We start from the raw sequence: 21,195 nt of genomic DNA on the forward strand, positions 1-21,195 counted from the left end.
GCATGATGCTGCAGGGCCAAAATGGCCATTTGACATTTTCAGAAGGAAACAGTCCAGCTTTTCCTTTCAGCACTGTCTGCTGTTCCAGGTAATCAGAATGCAACTTACTTTTTGGACTTCACTCACCCAACAGAAGTTAAAATACAKGCATGCAAACTGAAGAGATCTTTTTGATCACCCCTGAAGACTTCCAGTTCTTTCTCAGGAGAATCTCATAAGCCCAGGAAGATTTCGGGGCTTGTCAGAAGAACACCAGACTTTGGAGTATCAAGGTCCATGGGGAAACGACATGCCCACTCTCTGCACAGGCAGCTCTCTGTGGCTTAGGCTCTCGACCCTTCTCAACAGCCCTGTACAGATCTGTTCATATATACGACCAGTTGCAAAAATGGAGCCTTTAAATACCACCATAACAAGGCATAAACAGCAGGAACACATGCTAGGTTATAGGCTAGCTCTGACCTACAGTTCCCTTAAAAGAAGAGCCTATCAACAGCCCAGTGTTGGCTGGAAAGGAAATGTCCCAAATTGAGCCTCTGTCAGATTAAAAAAAAAAAAAAAAAAAAAAAAAAAAAAAAAAAAAAGAGAGAGAGAGAGAGAGAGAGCATTGTCTTCTCTGTGATTTCTGCTGGCAGGAGATGTTAAACCATTTATTTATAACTACCTTCCCAAAATGCTTCCCTGTTTGGGAGCCAAACTGCAAATCCTGTTTGGTTTGTTGTTTCTAACCAAAGGACGCCAGTATTTCTGCGTCCAGCTGGCAAAAAGGCTCAGAGCCAGTGCCAGGCTTTGGTGGGAATAGACTTGGCTTTCAATTAGCGCTAGTGCAGATCCGGGAAGAGAACCTTTTAATAGGCAGAGAGCCACATCGTCCCAGCCCAGGAGAGCACAGAAGAGGCAGCAGATGCCTGTCACCAGCAAGCCAGGTCGGTGGCAGKGCTATGGGAGCAACAACGGACCCGAAGCTTGAATGGGTCCATTCACCCATGGAGAATGGATGCATGTAAAAAACAGGTTGGAGATTCACCTTGACAGCTCCAAGTGGAACAGCAAAGATCACCCACGGTTAAGGAGATTACTCCAAAGCTGTCTTGGGAATGCATCCTCAAAACTGCCCAATGACCCAGTGCCAGGGCTCTCCCTGCATCTGCACCTGGAGAAACTGTCCCTGCGGAGGCCCYGGCTGGGCAGGAAGCAGCGCCAGGAGTGGGATACACCAGGGCTGGACAGGCAGCCCAGCTGTGAGGGGAGCTCTGCCAAGCAGGCAGCAAGAGACACCACCAGTGCTACGGGCACACGGGCACGAGATGATGCATGGCAGGACTTGTCCTCGAGTTGGAGGGTTCTGGGGATGCCCAGGATAACATAGGAAAGCGCCTCTGCTCCGGGGCCTGCGTGAGTCAGCTGCCACTGGATCCCATCTTCAAACTTGCATTTGATATAATTCTGTTAGTAAACACAATATACTCTGTTAGCATTTTATTGTGTTTGCTTGGCCTTGTATGGGGTTTCTATTTCATTCACTTAGGCCTGAGTATTACAGTGACATGAATGTTTTATGAGATACGCTTCATGTAGGCTATTTAAGAAAATGACATCGCAGGAGATTCCGCAAGGAAGTGCCTCGTGGCTGGCAGGCTGCGCTGCTGCTGGGCCAGCCACAGAGCTAAGAGTCAGCAGGACATTCACAAGGATCATCCTCACGGGAGGACTCAGCRCCTGGCCTCCCTGCGCCATCCTGCTGTCCCCAGGGATGCTCCAGGTGRGGGGAACACCAAGGCTCCCCCTCCATCCCAGGTAGGGTGGCCTCCATCCCTACAGGAAGGGTGAAACTGAGCTGGCTGCTCAGAGCAGCACCCTGGACACCACTCGGGTCATGCTGGGGTGCCAGGCTGGCTGCCCGCACGMAGAACATGCCCGGAGGGCTCATGAGGCAGCCTGAGGCTCCGACAGGCGACGTGGCAGGACCAGCACTGCGGGTGGGCTGGGACGGGCACTCGCCAGATGCAGCTCTGGCAGGACACTGTGTCYGGGCACCCGCAAGGGAGGCAGCAGGGCAGGCGGCCTGGATCCCTGGCCCACTGCTGGTTCAAGCCCCAGCAATGGCGTGGCCATGAAGGGAGACAAAAAACCTGCCTGGGGTACTGGAAGGCTTTTCTGGGAAGAGTTAGGTTCTAGACTTGCATCTCATCGGCTTTTTGGGATGGCACTTGGCTTACGCAGCACTGAGGTGCAGCAGAATCACTCTCCTAGTTAAAGGAGCCCCTACTCCTTTCACGACATGGCACGGAAGATGCTCTGCTGCATCGGGTTCACTGGGTGCAGGCAGGTCTCTGGGCACTGATCATCCCTCTCTCATTCCATACTGGCAGCACAGCAGCCCCTAGGTTGCCCCTGTCCCCCCGGCTACGAGGAGCATCTCAGAGGCCTGGTGCTTCACATGCACCAGCAAGCGGCCAGATTCATATTGAGGACTGCTGAGCAACCACAGGAAGGAAGGTGAATGGGAAGGCAGAAGAGGGGTTTGGCACAGAGAAGAGATGTCAAAAAGGACAAGCAGATATGGCCAAAAGAAAGCGAAAAGCTGCTATCAGAACATGAGCTCTGTCTTCCAGCCCTATGCTGAACGCATTCATTCTCACCAATTATATCCTCTCCCAAGGAATGGGAAAGCTCCCCTCTTGATGTCTATCACTGACTGAGCCTAGAAGAGTGTTCCCCTGGTAGAAATCACCCCATTCTCCAACTTGACTTGCCCCAAGAGTCCACCATGGCAGACAGAGATGACCTTCCTTACCTGCTCCTGTTTGGGTGGAGAGATGGAGAAAATGTGCAGCTACGCTTGGTGAAGACAAAGGAGGAAGCCTGCGAGACACTGCCATCCTGCTCCCCCCTTTCAAGAGCTCTGCAGCACCTGCCAGGGCTGGATTGCCCACAGTGGGCACTCAGCTGCATTCCAGCACGTGCAGCACTGCTCCCTAAACGCAGCCCAGCTCACCTGCCACCACAGCTGCTGCCCAGGGAGGAAAACCCTGCGCAAAGCACCAGATGCTGGAGACCAACCCAGCCAACGAGTCGACTTTGGAGGCCTCCACATACTTGAGCTTGAGTCACCAGGAACATCCACCGCACTAGGGCAGTCCATCGCAGAGGAGGAGGAGGGAGGCAAGTCAAGTCACACCAGGCGGCCTCGGCAGAGTGTAGCGTGCAATGGGAATGGGTGACATGCAGGCAGGTCGTATGGCACGAGGTGGAGAAGAGATGGAAGTGAAGGAGACCTGGACAGACGGGGGACATCAGACTCATGATGTTAGAGGCACAACTTGTTACGATCCTTGTTTTCCTTTCATCATTAGAGACAGAATAAGAAGAAACTATATGTATACGAGATTAAATTAAAATCACAGTTTTGTTTACATTAAAAAAAGATCTAATAGTAATAATAAGAATAATATCAAATGAACAATAATAAAACAAAATAGGAAAGAAGAAAGCCCTGGAGAATTCCTGCCTGGATGGTACTCACTGATGGAAGGTTTGTGTGACTGGTTTTATTGTTTGGGGATCATTCCCTTGATAGCTGACTCCCGGTTTACGTATGTGGCCCAGTAGACTAAGTTGAAAATGGCAAAGAGGACTGGAAAGACGATGCGAGACATCTTGTCTACCTTGCTGACACTGTTATATGTCTTCTTACTCTCYGGGAGCTTCTCCTCCAAGCGGGGCATCTTGGGGGGAACGTTGGTGGCAGTAGCAGTGGCAGCAGCACTCTTGGAGATGGTGGGCAGGCCGGGGTCCTTAGCAATGTTGAGGGCATACGTGGTACCAACGATGTTGTAGGTGTTGTTGGTTTTCTTTGCTAATGCCACTGGTTCTTTTTTCTAGGGAGGGTGGAAGAAAAAACATTAAGAGATGAGGTGACTGCAGAACTGCACTGGAAACATTTAGTCTTCTGAGTTTACCTGCTTGCCTGGATGACAAGGTGCAGAAGGGTGCAAGAAGTCATTGTGGAAGGGAAGTGAGGTGAGAAGATGGTCAGAAGCTGTGACATTGCATGCCAGCTGCTGGAGCAGAGGGATGTGGTGCTCTCCTTAATTACACCAGCTAATCCGAGCGAGCCTGGTAGGCAGCATGTGGCATAGAGAGGTCCTGCCCCAGCAGACAGGTGCGAGGCTCTGCCACAAACGAAATAACTGGAGCCAAGCTGCTTTGTGACCCCTTAGAGCAGTGGTATGGAACGGTGTGTGTGCCTGCATCAGAGGAGCAGCTGCCCAAGACGTCTGGCTGCACAGGGGGCACAAGGGGGCAGGCACAGCACATCCCGGCAGCGCCGGGCCGGGGCAAGGGAAAGCAGGCTCGGGAGACAGGAGATACACGTGCTCCCTGCTTCCGTTCTGTTACACACGCGGGTTGCACGTGGGGACATGGTGCATGCAGTCTTTAGAACAGAATGAGACACAGTGTGGTCCGCCTGGGGGAAGAACCTGATTTGCTGCTTAGCCAGCCTATTTCCAGGGTCATGTGAGACAGAGACATCACAGGGGATTATATTTCCTTTTTTTTTTTTTTTTTTTTTTGTAGGAGAAAAATAGTAGCCTGATGAATGTGGGTAACAACATCACAACATTTTTGGACCATACTACAAGGTGCTATCTCACCCTGCCTCAGTGCCCTGCATACCTCATATAGTGACGCACAGTATAAAATCACAACCACCAAAATGCCTCTGGGCCCCTTTAGCTTCTCATGACCTACCTAAGATACAAAGCAGACTGAGGACATTTCCACTAGCTCTGGATTTTACAATTGCTCAAAATGGCATTTTAGGAGAGATAGAACCTTTCATGTAAGGTTTTTTTCAAATAAAAGGATAGGTCTTCCCAAAAGGCTCGGGGGACAACCGTGCTGTCCATGCTGAAGGCAACAGAGCTTGTACAGCAAATGGRAAAGATGTACTAGCTATGCCCTAGACACGATGTACTGACAGAAGACAGAGGATGCTTAAGACAAATGGTTCAGATGTTAATGAAGAAGAGTGGACAGGAAGACAGGGGCTAGGAAGTCCTAAGAGCTGTTGCTTCCACTCTGAGGATCTTTCTGGCGCTGTCAGGAACTCGAGAGCAGCTGCTGTATGGTAAAGCAATCCAGGGCTACTGAGCAAAGTCCATCAGATCTATTTATATGCAGACAACAGGCACCCTACACATCCCCGCACCTGTGTACTCCGAGCTGTGTCCACTGCCTTGCCAAGAACCGGAGTCAGACGCAGTGGTGACTCACGGTGGGAAACTAAAACCTCAACTCAGAACAAGGTGTAACTTGGAATCTCATTTTTGATTCAAAAGCAACTGAAACACAAGGTAGGACTGAGCTGGGCATCTCCTGGGTGCTTTACACGGCTTTACGTGGATGTGAAGGTGCAGGGTGAGGGTGCTGCCAGCTCTCCAGGAATGTCTGCCCTGCCTTACTCATCAGTGGGTGCTCTGCAGAGGTGGCCACGTGGCCTCCTTGGAGCTGGCTGAAGTCTGCAAGAGGAAGCCCAGCAGGGGCCACCACGTGCAGAGGGAACCACACGCAAAGGGAGGCTTCCTCCTGCCGAAGGGTCGAGTGGCTGCCAGCAGGACCTGCTCATCCGACACCCTCACCTGGGAATGAGGTGCAGGAAGGAGCTCAGCCTGGCCCTGGGAGCTGGAAAGCCCAGTACATCCTGTCTGCCCAGCAGAGGTACGTCAGGGATTGAGTCTTCATGCTGCAATTCCAGTCCAAATGTGTTTGCAATCACCATGGATATTTCTGGTTGCCTTAGGAAATGGATTTTCCACAATGATTTTCAGTGGGGCACTAAAAACAACTTTTGTGCAATGTTTCAAACCCTGTCCAATAACCCCATTGCTAGGCCTGCAGTCTCATTATAATTCCAGCAATTACAGAAATTAACCTGCTCTTAGAGGGAGGTTGAAATGTCTTTAAACTCCAAATCAGACTAAACCATTGATCAGACCATATTCACAGTCTTTTAAGGGCAAGGCAGGAAGGGTTGTTATGATCTTTAATGATTAACTGAGTGACTGATTTCTGCAGTCACTGGAGCCATGTTAACTTGCACCCCCTGCACAGAACGTGAACTTTTCCAGCTAAATAGCGAACAAGAAGCAAATAAAGGACTTAAAATGTCTCACCTTCTGAAATATTTAAGTATGCTTAAGTATGATTAGTTATTAACATAGCTACAGGAGTTAATAAAACAATTAATAATCAGTAATGAAATGAAAAGCAGACTGTTTGCAGAATGCAATATGAAGAACACTCTGGTAATTTTAGTATTAATCATGAATAAGATGACTACAAGTGACATGACATTTTCAACCTGGCTAGCTTTCCTGCCCCAGAGCCTGGCATGTGAATCTGTCCTGCTGGGCCAAAGACATTTAAAATGAAATGGGGGGGAAGCGAGGCAAATGTGAGTGCTGTTCATGGCTACAGCAAGAGACTGCAGCTATTAGTGTGATTCAGAGGCTGAGCATCAGCCTGGGCTTGTCTGCAAGCAGCTCACAGGTTTGGGAGGCTACAGCCACGGGCTTTTTGCAGCTGCCTGCAGACGTTTTCTGCTCTCTGCAGAGCTGGGAGCCTGCAGAGAGGCTCCAGAAGACCTTCCTCYGCCTGCCCAGGCACAAACGTGTAAGGAAAGAAGCTCCTCAAATGCCAGAGATACTGTTTGGCTTGAGGCTTACTGGCCTGTGTTTTATAAATGAAATATTTCAGGAAAGACTGCAGCAGTCAAAGGACACCACGTTCACCGTGGCCAGCTACAAAGCAGCTTTCAGCCTCCCCTTGGTGAGTTTACCTGGGAGGGGCTCCACTCCCTTATGAAACAGAAGGAAAGAGTGGAAAATGGGGAGGAAATCTCAGATTTGTATTCAAAACCTTGTTCCATTTAAAACATTGTTGTACTGTCCTGCATTTATGGCCCACTTTGGGCCCAGGGAAACCAAGGCACTGGACAAAGTTTCTTTCTGTGCTCTTCTCCAAGGGGCAACTCTGTGGAAGCTGCTCTAGAGGTGCAGATGTTCCCTGGACCATGTGGGACTGACCCAAGTCCTGCAAACACACACACTGGCCTGCCGCAGTGTTTTTTTCATTAAATCTCATTGTCTACAAGCTCCACKGCCATGGAGCTCAAGCCCAAATATCTAAAGCTATGGGAACTAATGGTTTGGTTTAGGAACTATTGGAAATTTTCTCTCCACACCTGTTTCCTGATCAGTGTTGCAAAAAAAATCCCTTTGACAGGACAGTCTGAGGGTCCCCAATGCTATTATCAGTGGGTCATGGGTTGTACTGATAAATTCAAGGTATCTGCCACTAGCCATTCTCTAAAATCACCTTAATGTCCTTTCAGCAGATCTGTTTTCTGACATCTTTCCTCCTATTCAAAACCTCCTTCCAAACCTTCCTCGTGCCAACCAAAGTTGCCCTCTGCCAGACGCCTGGTCCTCTCAAACAGGAGCAAAGTGTTTTACACTGAGATGCATGGACCTGGCGCAGGGCCACGGGCTCGGAACAGGGCAATCTTCCCTGAACAAGCTGGCTACAACCATGCCAGACTGCTGTCACTGCGAGGGTGCCCTCTGGCATCTCCCATCTCTCCCATCTTTTCTTCATTCTCATTAGGTGGGACTCAGCCCAATGATCTCATGCTACCTGGATCTCCACAGGAAGACTCAGGGATTTGAAGGAGTCGATAAGCCCAGCACCCTGTGACAGCCAGAGCTGAAAGAAAGAGGGTGAAATGGTGTGAGATACACGAGGACCTTTGGGATGCCGAGAATATAAATCACTTGGGGCACTATGAGGAGCCAACGTGGAGGTAATGCCAAGTACAGTAGGACACAGGAGACGTGGACCTGCAGAGCACTCTCAGCAAGAGTCCCAACAAACATCTATTTCCKACAGCGAGGCAGAAAAGAGATTTGTCTGAACCACTCTGTAAGACCTCAAACTGGTTGAAAACAGTGAGCTGTGATGGCTGTTTCTAACTCCTCTCCACTGGCAAGCAGGGGAGAGCAACAAAGATGGGACACAGGAAAAGAAACAAAAGAGAAGGGAAAATGATTCCCAAGGCACCCGGGGGACAAACTTCAGAATTACGGATGAGTAGGTGGGACAAAAGGTTTGGCTTAACACGGTGAGCAGAAAAGGAACGTGGTGCAAATCATCTCCAGAACAGAAACAAGCAAACTGAGAAGATRGTATCAGTTGAGAGGTCTGGGGGATACCCTTTGGTGACTTCCCTGTAGTGAAAGTACATGTGAAAAACTTACAAAATGCCTGTATTTAACTTTTTCACCATGTTCTACAGGACTGTTGTCTTGAGAATGAGGAAGCTGAAGACCCAGGACTATTTCTCCATCCAGTATGTTCTTCCTTGTACTCGTGTGTATTTTTGTACCTGTTCTTGTCTCTTATATGTCCTAGGATTTCAGGGCAATGACATGTAAGTGTAGATACTAAGACATAAAGAGATAACTCCGATTGTTATGCACAGTCATGACACTGCACATGGAAGGGGCTTTATGCTGGCATCTTCTAAGAACACTTCATCTTGAGGAACGGACATGACATGTTTGCATGGAAATTCCCCYGGTAAATGTAATGTCTGAAGGTTTTATGAACTTCCAGCGGGAAACATTCTATTACGGGTCAACTATCTTCATCACACCGGTAACAGCCACCTGGGAAACGACCTTCTGGCCTCAGAGATGGACAGCCCTATGCACGGATGGGATTCAACAGGGCCTCACTTGGATCRTTCTGTCCAGAGGCCCTGCATCTGGTAGTGAAGCTCTCCTGAGAGGCTTCTGGAACCAGTTGTTAAACCAGTTGTCTTTGGCTCACTTTGGCCTCTCACTCCTACCCRAACTCCTGCCATCTCCTACCTGATACTTGGTGATGGATTTGTAAAATTATTGCCACCAACGAGTTATCTGCACCCAGATACTTCTTTCCAGTTTGATTTCTACTTCTGAATTGGTCACAGCCACTCTTGCCTCACAAAAACAGAGGAAAATCTTTCATCCACGCTTAGAATTAGTGGCGGCAGACCAGACAGGCTCAGAAATCCTCCAAGAAGCATTAGCCAGAKCTTAGTAGAGTGAGGCTACAAGAACTTAACAGAAAGATGTATGGTGATATCTGGATATCCCAGAGTAGCTCCCAGGCAGATGTGAACASATCAACTGTCTGTGGCCAGGGCAATCAATTATGATACAGAGAACCCTGATCCACCACAATCAAGATCAGCCCATCGTGTTAAGTTCTACCTCAGAAACAGCTCTGCCCCATAAAATCCCCTGAAAGGATGGATGGATAAAGAGAAGGAAACAAGCCCTGATAGAGTGACCGCTGCAGGAACCCCGTTTAGTGACAAGCAACTTCTGCCATTTCTTTTAAATGCGATGAGAAACATTGCTGCTGCCCACATCTGAAGTGAGGGGCTGCCTGCTGATTTTTCCCTTGTTCACACAAGCAGCCAATTAAACCTGTAGAGGTCTCCTTGCTACCACATCAATAAGGAGCGTTCCTTCTGGCTAGCAGGACTGCTCTCCAGAGACTGGAGCTCAACCTGGGCTCGTTACTGGTAGTTTTACTGCTGGCACATACACTTGAAAATGCCAATAGTTATTCTTCTACCTCCTCTTCCTTTTGCCGTTTCAACCACCTGGGCTGTCAATTGTTGCAAGAAGAGCTAATTAGAGGCTGAAATGGAGCCAATGAGGCACCTTCATTACGTAGCGAATTCTCTGCCTGCAGGTATTCAATGGAATCAAGATGAAGGGCAAACACAGTGAGGCATCGTATTTGCGAAGTCCCTGCAAGCCCATCACTCTTTGGGAAGTTCTTCTTGGGAGGGTGCTTGGCAGCACATATCAAACACGTGGTGGAGAGGACAGGGAACCCGAGAAGGTGTCTGTAAATTTGCAGTCCTGACATTTTCCAGCCTGACTCCAATTCCAACACACTCGCACAAGTTCTGCTCCCATTTTCATTTCTATTTTGCCTACTTGTTCACTTACCAAGAGCACCAAATTTGTGCATGGTCTTACCCTGTTGTTTCAACATTTCTAGTTTTGCAGTATTGAGTCAAGGACTAAATTAAGGTGTATGAGGTTTTACTTTTAATGATGGACTGAAATTTGAGCCTTTATTTTTTTCAGCTGGGCTCTGTTCACATAGACGTCCAAGGCTACGTGAATCCTGACTTTGTGCTGATTTGTCCATCACTGAAAAGGACATAGTTGCCTTRAGGACCTGCTCTCATCCTTAGCCGATGCAAGGGACCTGGGAAACAGGTCACCACATGCTCTAGGTGTCCCTGCTGGAGCAGGGGGCTGGACTAGGTCTCTAGAGGTCCCTTCCAACCTCAGTCATACTGTGATTCTGTGACACGGTCCTCTGATCTCTCTAGGGGCCAGGTTAGTGCTATTGCTCACGATGGAGGTGGAAGACCATCATCCGGACTCCTCTGGRGCCTTCTGCCATGAGCCTGGTGCTCAGAGCACAGCTGCAAAAGCAAACAGGTAGAGAGTCCAAGAAACAAGAGAGAGGCATTCAACACCCGATGGTGGTGGTGGTTCTCCATTGGGWCTCTGCTCGCCTGCCGTGACCTCCAAACCAGCGACCAGACTGGGTGTTGTCCTCCCAAAACGCAGCCCCACAACCATTTTAAACAGCGCATTAAAATGCAAGGCAGAAAAGGCTCCAGAAGCAAGAACAGGGGCAAAGCTGATTTTCAAATGGGTTCAATAAACATCAACAAGGAGCTGCATGCTGCACTAAGCGGTTTCTCCATGCAGGCCGCATTAAGTCAGCTTGGTGGGAGAGGGCAGGAGCACGGGGTAGCGGCGGCTCTCCGGGGGGAAGCAGCCACAAGGCTGATCCCAAGGCAGATGCAAGAGGGGAAAACGTGGGTGACGCCGGGCGCTACTTTCCTGCCCGGTGCCGTTTCCGATCGCTCACGTGCCACGCACCCGCTCGGCCCGAGAGCACAAAGCAGCGGCTGGCAGCAGCYGCGGGCCCCGCGGCGCCTCCGCCCTTGCTGCCCCGGCCCGGGAGGCCGCGGAGGCCGCCGGGCCTCGGGCACAGCGGAGCAGCACCGGTTTCCCCGGCAGGACTGGCATCCTGCAGCACGTCCGGGCGCTAGCAACGTGCGGCGGAGCATTCCCAAGGCACACGGGGGAGCAAGGAGGGAGATCACCCACAGGCAAGGCAGAGATAGGCAGAGCTGCACGCACATTCCCACCGGTCAGCGGTCATGCAGAATGGCAGAGGGGCAAACGAGCAGCCAGGATCCTGCAGCACCCAGCCCGCCTCCCCTCGGCCCTCAAGAACCGCTGCAGTTGAGACCTGAGCTGAGGACCCAGTGAGTAGCATCCAGCCTCCGAAGTGGTGCCAGGCTGCACGCTACCCACTCCCGGTCCCAGGGCAGCTCTCTCGTGCGGCGCTTCTTCACCTCCCGCCCTGGCCTCGGCCACGGCGCTCACCTTCATCTCTTGGGCCTCCAGCACCTTCTTGCCATCCCAAGCCCAGCTGCGCTTGGTGAAGTAGTTGACGGTGGCAAATTCGATCAGCGCAGAAAACACAAAGGCGTAACAGACGGCTATGAACCAGTCCATGGCCGTCGCGTACGCCACCTTAGGTAAGGAGTTTCTTGCGCTGATGCTTAGGGTGGTCATGGTGAGGACAGTGGTGACCCCTGTGGAAGGAAGGGGAAACAGAGACGCTGAGGGATCTCACACACATCACCAACATCTGTCCGCTGTCTTCACTGAGAAAGAGCCAGCAGGCAACGTTGTCCTGGTTGCACCGGCGTGGTGCACAGCTGTGACCTCAGCAGAGGAGAAGGTGCCACCGTTAACATGGCTAAAGATGTAAGAAGTACGGGCAGGCTTCTGTCCTGGGGGCTTCCCTGCACATGGACCTCACCTGTCAGGCACGATGTGTCTGTGAGCAGGACACGGGACAAGAATTGCCAAGGATGAGAGGGCAGGACACAGGCCACGGTAAGGACTGAATCCTGCTCCCTGCTCTGTTACTGACGCGCGAGGTGGCCTTTGGCAAACAGCTTCACATCTTCACGTCCTCTTCACAGATAAGCAGAAACCCATGAGACAAGGTGGCTCTCAGAACATACCAAAAACCATGTTTTGTGAACTACCTAGATGGACAACAAGACCTGCTGTCCTGCCAGCACGACCAGGAGTGAGTGAGTGGCCCAGGATGACTGTCAAAGACTCTCTTAAAAAAAAAAAGATCTGTTGAAAAATGCCTTTTAAAGCTTTGCTGTTAAAGCAAGCAACCGTTACTATCCATTTTCCCTAATAACATACTTTTCCTTTAGAAATGCTCTAAAAACATAAAAATATTGACTAATTTTCACTCCCTTCAAGCCATACTCCTGGTAATTGAGGAGTTTTAGCAATACTGTTGATAATACTTTCTGCGGAGAAAAAAAATGGAATAAGCAATTGCTATAAAAAAAAATAATGAGAACTCCGAAGCAAGGCAATTTGGAAGCTTAGATATTTTTCACAAAGTTAAGTTTTAATTTTTCCATCAGCTTTTTTCCTGCTGAACCTGAGCAGCTACTTGAAAGAACCCATCTAATTAAAAATATCAGGATAACACAAGAGGCAATCAAACATGCCCCACAAAGGGCTCCCTCCAGGTGTCAGCAGTGTGTGGACTCAGACAATGGTTGAGGTTGGAAGGAACCTCTAGAGATCACCCAGTYCAACCCCTGCTCCAGCAGGGACACCCAGAGCACGGGGCACCCGGTCACATCCAGGTGGGTTGGGAARATCTCCAGAGCAGGAGACTCCRCAGCCTGCCTGGGCAGCCTGKGCCAGGGCTCTGKCACCCTCACAGGAAGGAAGTTCTTCCTCACATGGAGATGGAGCTGCCTGGGTTTCAACTTATTCCCATTGCCCCTTGTCCTGTCACCGGCCACCACTGAGAAGAGCTTGGCCCCTTCCTCCCTACATTCTCCCCTCAGGTACTTAGACATATTGCTCAGATCCCCTCTCAGCCTTCTCTTCTCCAGGTTAAGCAGGCCCAGCTCGCTTAGTCTTCCCTCACAATGAGACGCCCAGACTGGTGCAGTCACAGGAGCCTGCCCAGGGCTCGCAGTGGGGCTGGGGTGTCAGCTGTGTGGGGTGATGGGTGCATGGGGAAGCGAGCCGGGGGAGATCACTGGTGAGCTGGATGACTGAGCTAGTCCTGTCTCCTCTCTGCCTCCTGGCTGAGCTCCCCTTTTTCATCCTGCTGGATGAAAGCACCAAAACGTAGGTGCGAAAGGAGCGGCACCCAAYGCTCCTCCACTAACACTGTTCCGTGCAGTTCTCAGGGTCTGGGTTATGGAAAGCAGTTTTGGCCACGTGGGCCACCTGACCCTGCAGCTGCATTTGGCCCTGGTAAAACATATTCCTGGCTAGCAACCGCAAAGCAGTTTGGGGTGGAGAAACAACCACAACCAGAGTCCTGCAGCCACCTGCTCTGGATAGGGTGCCACGGACACGAGAGGACACTTAACTGGCTCCCAGAGCCCTGGTGTTTCCAAAATGCTGGTCTACACCCTCCCTTTTGCCTACACCGACACTACCCACAGCTCTGCCTGCTTCTGCAGCAGAGATCCCGATCCCAGGGCCTCGCAGGACAACACAGAGCAGTTCTGGCACCAAACATCTGTCACAGCTCTTAATGTATGTGCAGTGCCAGCCTGCAGTGCCAGCTGAAGAAAACACCACCAATAAATTCACGCTGCGGTTGTACCACCTCAGCGCAGGAATTTGTTAGGAGGAGGTCTGACCACAGGCATAGAAGTAGTTGCAAAGGGAGATCCTTAAAAGCTTCCCCACATACCTCCCCTCTTCCTAGCTCGAAGCCATCGGAGACGAGCAGACACAGCTAGCTGCATATAACCAGATGATCAACATCTTGATTACAATTAATATTTACGGTGGGGCTTGTAGAAGGAGGAGGGGAGAAGCACAGGTGTGTTTCTGCAGCAGCTCTGGGAAGCAGCAGCACGAGGAAGACACAGGGAGCTGTTCTGGGAAGTGGCTGCCAGGTTCACTGATGCCAGCAAGGCCTAGYAGACACTGCCAGCCCTGGTGCCCGCTCCTCATCTCACACCCAATCCTGTCATTCCTGTGGTTTGGGGTGCTTCTATTCCCCTACGTGACAGGATGCAACCACGCTCACAGACTCACCGAAAACGGTTCGGGCAGGAACAGACTCCCTGTTAAGCCAGAAGGAGACCTGGGACAGGATGACCGTCATGATGCAGGGCAGGTACGTCTGGATCACAAAGTAGCCGATCTTCCTCTTGAGGTGGAAGTGCGTAGTCATGACCACGTATTCCCCTGCGAGACAGTGGGTCACAGCAGCAGCACAGYGGTTACTCCCCACAATGGGGCAAGCTGAGCCCCAAACCTTCCCCGGAGCGCTGTCCTGAGCAACCCTCAAGCCCTCGGGATCTGCATGAGAGGAAATTGCAGCTTTGGTGTCCCAGGACCTTATGGGACTGCGGGCAGCCCGCAGTGCCCTATGAAGAGGGAACGTGGCAGCACCCACTGGGGCTAAACTGCACGTGCACCAGGGCTGTGAGCACTAGAGCTGCACCAGGCGAGTTGCTGCCTGGGCATAAGCCCACGGTGGCTTCCACCAGCTGGCAGGGCAGAGCATTCGTGCTCTCCAGGCACTTTTCTGGGCTTCTCTAATGTGCTGCCAGTGGTGGCACGGGCAGACCAGGCCTGGGCTTTCCCTTCTCYGCCCCGGGGATGAGATGCAGCTCGTGGCTTTGCTCCTGATGTGGCTTTGCTCCTGATATGGGTTTGCTCCTGATGCATCTTCCCTCCCTCTTCCCCCAGCCCAGGCTGACACATCCTTAGGTGAGGCCCTGAAACCGAGAGAGGCCCTAACGTTGTGTCAAGAGGCTTTCAGGACGAAGGATTGTGTTTTCTCTGACCGTTCTGCAAATATTCCACCTTTCCTCACACTTCAACCGTCACAAAAATCRGGACAGGTTCTGCAGAAAAAGGTTTGAGCTCTAAACCAAAGGACCAGCCGTCCCTGTTTTCCTTCACTGTCCTATTCCTAYGCTCAAAAAGATGCAGTGAAGCTTTGGATGTTTGCTTGGATTATTGTGCCTTTTTGTTGTGAGCACGGCCCTGCTAAATCATTACGCACAGGAGCCTTTAGCAGCTTTCTTGCCATTTCARGTTATTCATCTGTACATTTTACTACAACTTAAGTCAGAGATGAGCCAGCTATTATGACGGTTACTTCCCTGGACTCCCCACATTTCCCCAAGGGAGGTGATATGAGTTGTTACAGACAGACACTATTAAAATCAAGTGCACCAGAGAGGAAATATCCTCAAATGAGAGAACTACTGGTGCATACAGAAGAAAAAAAAACAAAGGAAATAAAGAAAGAAAAAGATGAGAAATACATAAAATAACAGAAGCAGCAATACCTGGATTCAGAAGAAAAGGGAGGAGCAGCAGATGGGAGAGAAAGATGATTAATACTGGTCATTAATCAGAAGAAACATTTGTTTGGAAGAAACTTCTATTAGCTATGATAATATTTGTCCAAGAAGATGCAGTGAAAGTCATACTGAACATCACGTTACATTCACCTCCCCTGCTGCAATACTCCCCTGAGGGACTGAAAAGATCCAAGACAAATGAACCCAYGGTCCTGAGAACCAGCAGGGCAAGATGGGGCAAATTTTCCATACCACAAACCATTTTCTGATGTTCGGAAGCACAGTTTTCCAGAGCGGGAAGGCAATAAGGCTCTGCCAGTGGAAGCCACACAAAGCTAAGCACTTTGCTGCCTCTTGGTGAATACCCAAGACACGCACAACCAAGAGCAGGTGGCTTGGGAGGGACTGCAGTGTCTCATTGCCTCTACATTTATACCAAATTGGGGCATTAAAAGCCCGTGGGTCCATCACGCTTGACAGAGCACTCAGGCCAGGTGTCCTACAAGTACCTGTGCTGGATCGAACCATCTCTGTGCCCACCACGTGGCCCAGCAGGTCGTACTGGTTCAGCCGTGATCCACCCTTTGCTACTTCAACTGACTTATCCTTCCCCAGCGTCCAGGTGTAGATCACCTCCGTCTTCGTGTAGGCATCTGCAGAGCAGAAAGAAGAGGTTCATGCTTCTGGCTGATCTAAAACACACCAAAATGAGCCTGCAGCCAAATTAAGCCCTCCTGAGCTTTCCTCAGAGCCACACGGATGAGCACAGCCGAGCACGGCTAGAGACAAAGGCAGTTTAGAAAATGTTAATCCAATGAGCAAGAGGGAGAGGGGGTTTTTGGAAGGGAGCTGGGAGAAGAGAAGGGCAGAGCCACGTTGCAGACAGCACCACTCTCCCCTGGGCAGGCTGGCACTGCAAGGAGAGGCAAAATGGGCAACAGGCTGCAGGGCAGCAGGACAGCCCTGCCCGAGCCCAGGAGACCCAAACTGGCAGCTGCTGGCAAGAGAAACATCACAGTGGGGGCAAAAGATGCTCCATGGAGATGGGTGCTCCCTGCAGGTGCTTGGCTGTCCCCATGACCTCTCATTCCCTGGGGCAACGGGACTCTCCCTCCAACTTCATCTCCCCACCTGCTGCCTTCTGCCTGTGGTGCCTCCCTCAGCTCCAGCCTCCTCCTTGGGGTTTCAGGCACATGCAGAACATCAAGCAGGTCCCAAGATGCCAGGGTTTGCCCGAGGAAGAGCCCTGATGATTAGCAACCTGTTTCTGGAGACTGCAGGCTCCTCATTCCCTTRGTCCTTTGCAAAGTCCCACTCACCACACTCACTCCCTGCTTGTTCCTGTGTCCACTCCCTCTCCCAATGCCACCACGTGCCCTACGCTGCTCAGGAAGAGGGTGTCTCCCCACACTACTAGGAGCTGTGGGCTCCTCATAAAATCCAAGCCTCACGTGCACTCTGCACCACCATTTTAGGCCACAGCAAAGGCCACTGCTCAAACCTGAAGAGGCTTTTCATTCATTTGTTCCACCAAAATTAAGGTATTATGTTCCATTCAGGAAGAGGTCGGTTCAGGAAATCTCTCGGATCCTGCCTTGTGGAAGGTTGTTCCYGTGGACAAACTGCTTTCTCTGAAACTTTTAAAGCCATCTCTGTTATCCCTGCACCCTGGCTTTTGGTAAACCTCTCAAATGCTAAGTGGACACTRGGAGAAGCAGCGTGAGTGGTTATTACGATCAGCCAGTGTCTCTGACCGTGCCCTGCCTAAGCTGCAGCTGATGTGGGCCAGCACCTCTCCCTTGATGTGCTACACCCTTTTTGCAGCTCTCCAGATGCTCCTGGAGAACTTCCTCCTCCAGGCTTTGCTTCTTACAGCTCCGCCACGGCACCTCCACTCTGATGCGCAACACCCTCGGCCATATCCTCATGGTTCACCCACGGTCACCCTCAGTCAAGGGAGGAAACGGGCCCAYAGTTTTGCTGCCGGCCACATTGCCGTCACACCTGGAAACACTGCAGTCTATTAACCTGGTCTTCTGGGACAGAAGGGTCTCTGAGGTCACGTAGTCAAGGCATGGAAACTTGAATCCAAAGCTGTTTGGTTCTGTTTAATTTCTAAATTGCGTTACAAGCTGGTACCATCCGAACAGGGACAGTTCCTTGACCTTTACTAGTGCAGTAGGGACACGCTGGCACTGCCCTGCTAGGTACAAAGCTAGCCCACCACAAACCACCTGCAGATGAGCAGCTCCGAGCTGTGGAGGACTCTGCAGTGTGTACGCTGCTTAAATCCTGCTCCGCTATCCCAGAAGTGGGCTCAGATGCTATTCAGATGGGCTCTTTAGAAATACCCGTGCAAATATTAATCAAGGGCAGGTCTTTGATCTGCTTTTGTCGCAACTTCCATCATTCAGAGGGTGAATCAGTAAAAATACCCAGAAAAACCCCAAGGGATGTTCCAGCAGAAATACACACATTAATCTCTTTTCCTCACCAAGAAACATTAGAGCAAGTAGATGTGCAGTAATCTGCCTACGTGAAAGTCTTTGAATAATCCCAGAGTTTATGCCTGAGGTATGAGGTTTAACATCCCTTCTCACAAGGTCAATTAACATTAATAATTCATCCTTCTCTGAGGCTTGCTAATTTACTGGCCTGGGTGATGTCTTATGGCAATAAGTTCCACATTTAATTAGATGCTGCATAAGAAATTACTTCCTTTTAGTAGTTTGGAACAATCCAACTTCATGGATGCCTTGTGTCATGAGGCAGACAGCAGATGCACATGATAAACACGATCTCTTTTGGTGCCAATCAAACTTCTCTGCTTTCTCCTTAGTTAACTACAAATCCCACATGGTCACAGGATAGGAAAGATCAGTTTAGAAAGGCTGTGTCTCGTCTGCTTTTCCAGAGTCCAGAAGGGAGACCACTGGTAGGGGCACATTCAGCTTTTTAGCTGGAATTTGGCAACTKTTGTCTAATGCAGGGATAGGTTGAGGGTGGCATTTGTTTGTAGGACATGTAGAGATGAACTGGGAAATGATTTCSACATGATGGTGAACTTCAGTAGTTTGGAATTTGGTTCTCACTCCCTTTGGACCAAAACTGAGAGAAACGTGGTTTGCACAAAGGGCAGAGGAGGGAACCTGGGAAGCCCAGRCAGACAAGCAGCAGTAAGTCTGGACAGCTGGAAGCTGCCTGCAGCTTGCCATAAGCATCTAGTGATGAGTGAAGAGCATCTCTGAGTCCTCCACCAGTGCAGATCCTGCTGAACCAGTGCTGAAGAGGCAGCATTACCTACCAAAGGCAGGGAGGGCCATGGGAAGCTCCTCTTCCCACTTACTTTTCTAGGACACGTACAGAAGAAACACAGGTGTGTAACCCTGCCTGTGAGCCTGAACAATCCACGGGTATGCTCTCTGGCCGTTCCTGATGATGCCAGGAATTGCACGTGTGAAATACTTTGGTGGTGTCATCATTAGCAGTAATGCCATCATTAGTAACATTGTTAACAAAACACGGGAAGACGCTAGACCCACAAAGGGCTGCTCCCCAGCTCCGTACACACCTCCTCGCAGAAGCCTCTCAGTCTACTTACAGCTCCCAAATTTCAGCGGGCAAGCATGCACGTCCATTGGGAAGTCCTCCAGGTGCATGGGGCACTCTGCATGGATCGTTAGCCTGCAACACAAAGAACAGGCATGATCAGAAACACGTGGCCGTGGAGGCTCCCACCTGGCCCTTCTGCCGTGGCATCTTCGCTGGGCATCCATCAGAGGCAACAAGAGCTTCAACGTGCTCACCAAGCGTGGGCCATCAGCTGGGCAGAGAGCAGCAGGCACGCAGACGTGGCCACCTTTCCCATTTTATAAACTCAGCCCTATCGACAGAGTTCATCTTTACTCACTCAGYGCAATCGGAAGATCTGCCAAAGCCCAGGACTTGTGTTTGCTTATGCACTGTGCACAACGGGCTCATTAACACCGGCTGCAACCCGTGCCAGGCRGCAGCCCACAGACCACGCTGGGAAGAAAAGGTAAAGGACCCAGAACATGGACTTTCCCTTCCAGATTGCTGGAAGGAGCTGAGTGCTGATAGATTATTTAGTTAGGAAACCACAGTGCTCCTGGGCTTGAGGAGCAAAGTTGACCCCTGGAGCAAAACAGAGGCTGAAGTGCCTCTTTCCTTTCGCCCATGGTGTTGCAGGGGATGCACACAAATATCCATCCCCTGGTGCTACCTGCTGCTATCCTGGGACATCTGAGGTGCTATCTGGTGCTACCTGACAGGGAGTAGGACAGCTTGTGCATCCCCCAGGTCTCTGTGGGATAGCTTGTCATGAAGCTTGAGGGAGGCCCCACTATGACAAGAGCCAAATACACAGCACAAGGCAGCCATAAAAAGATCTGTAGCAAAAGGCTCTAATAAAAACTAGGTCTAAACTCATGCCCTTTCTTGGAGTACCACAAAAGCTGCATCTCTGGAAGGGGAGCAGGACGTGTCAAATGTGATCTCCTCTGAAGGATCTGTTTGGTCAGTAATGGAAACCACTTCTGATGGCTTGGCAAAGTAACAAACAAAATGTGGCAGGAGCCACAGAGAGATGCAAAGGGCAAGCACACAGAMCGAAGGCTGAAGGTGGCCTGTGGAAAAGCCAGGTCAGGAGCAACAGGGGACAGCTTCTATTGAGACATTTTCCTTTAGCCGGAAAATAGCCTTGCAGCAAGCTGGAAAGTTTCAGGTAAATCGTCCTTCCCGGAGGAAAACTCAGGCTCAGGTAAATACAAAACAAACCCTGCAAAAAATAAAGAGTTAAAGGCTTCTGGTTTTGCTTAAGCAGGGAAAAAAAAAAAAAAAAGGAGTCTGGGTTTCTTTCACGTGGACAAACCTTGAATGATTTGGGGAAAGAGATCTGGTTTTAAGGTGTGCATCAGAGAGCTTKGCTGGACAAAACGGAGCCCTTCCCGAATGACTCTGGAAGTCTCTTTGGGAATCAGCGGCGCGGGTGCCGGGGGTGCCCGCGGCCCTGGCACGCAGCAGCGATGGTTGGTTGCTGCAGGTGGCACGTGGGGCTGTGACAGGCAGGAGGGCCCTTTCAGAGCGGGGTACTCACCAGCATCCAACCTGAAGGTCACGGAAGCTTTAGCTCCCCCGGGAATCGTTATTGTCCTGCAGGGCTATGAAAGGCTCCTGGAAAGAGCTTGACAGTGTCTGCCCTCCCCTCGGCTGCCTTCTGGTGGGTCCCAGCCCACCACGCCACACGGGACACACCACGTGGCAGGGCAGCCTCCTCCAGCCCTTCTCATCTCTCTCAGCTTGTGAGATCCGTTAGACTTGAAGACACCCCTGCTTCTTTTGAAGGACCTACGAGACTGACATCCCTGCAAGGGACAGGACTCCAAGGAGCAGAGAAGCAGGGCTGGACGCTGCTGTAGCTTCAGCGGGGCCAAACCCTCCTGCACGACCAGGAGCAGCAACAGCAGGGGGTTGCCGTGCAGACGGTGCCCCAGGGACGCTGCTTTTTGCCGTGCTGGAGCGCTGCCGTGTGCCACCCCCTTGCCATGGCCACGGGGACGCGGTGCTGCAGGGCAGAGGATGCTGTGGGGCAACGCAAGAGCTGGTCTTGTAAAGCCTGGCAAAGG

The 21,195-nt window shown here is 50.9% G+C and overlaps 1 protein-coding gene across 1 annotated transcript in view; it reads right to left on the reverse strand.

The window, feature by feature from the left end:
- Positions 1–983: 983 nt before the first annotated feature.
- GABRA3 (gamma-aminobutyric acid type A receptor alpha3 subunit) overlaps positions 984–21,195 on the reverse strand; it is a 54,350-nt gene continuing 34,138 nt past the window's right edge. The window contains exons 5-9 of the mRNA XM_026035918.1: positions 19,152–19,234; positions 16,060–16,203; positions 14,268–14,420; positions 11,541–11,752; positions 984–3,881 (exon numbers count right to left, since the gene is read on the reverse strand). Of these exons, the coding sequence (XP_025891703.1) occupies positions 3,552–3,881; positions 11,541–11,752; positions 14,268–14,420; positions 16,060–16,203; positions 19,152–19,234 (922 nt within the window). The 3' untranslated portion in view covers positions 984–3,551. The remainder of the gene's footprint in view (positions 3,882–11,540; positions 11,753–14,267; positions 14,421–16,059; positions 16,204–19,151; positions 19,235–21,195) is intronic.

The sequence above is a fragment of the Nothoprocta perdicaria genome, unplaced genomic scaffold (genome assembly GCF_003342845.1).
Source record: "Nothoprocta perdicaria isolate Ctin4 unplaced genomic scaffold, notPer1 scaffold_17, whole genome shotgun sequence".
Taxonomy (NCBI): domain Eukaryota; kingdom Metazoa; phylum Chordata; class Aves; order Tinamiformes; family Tinamidae; genus Nothoprocta; species Nothoprocta perdicaria.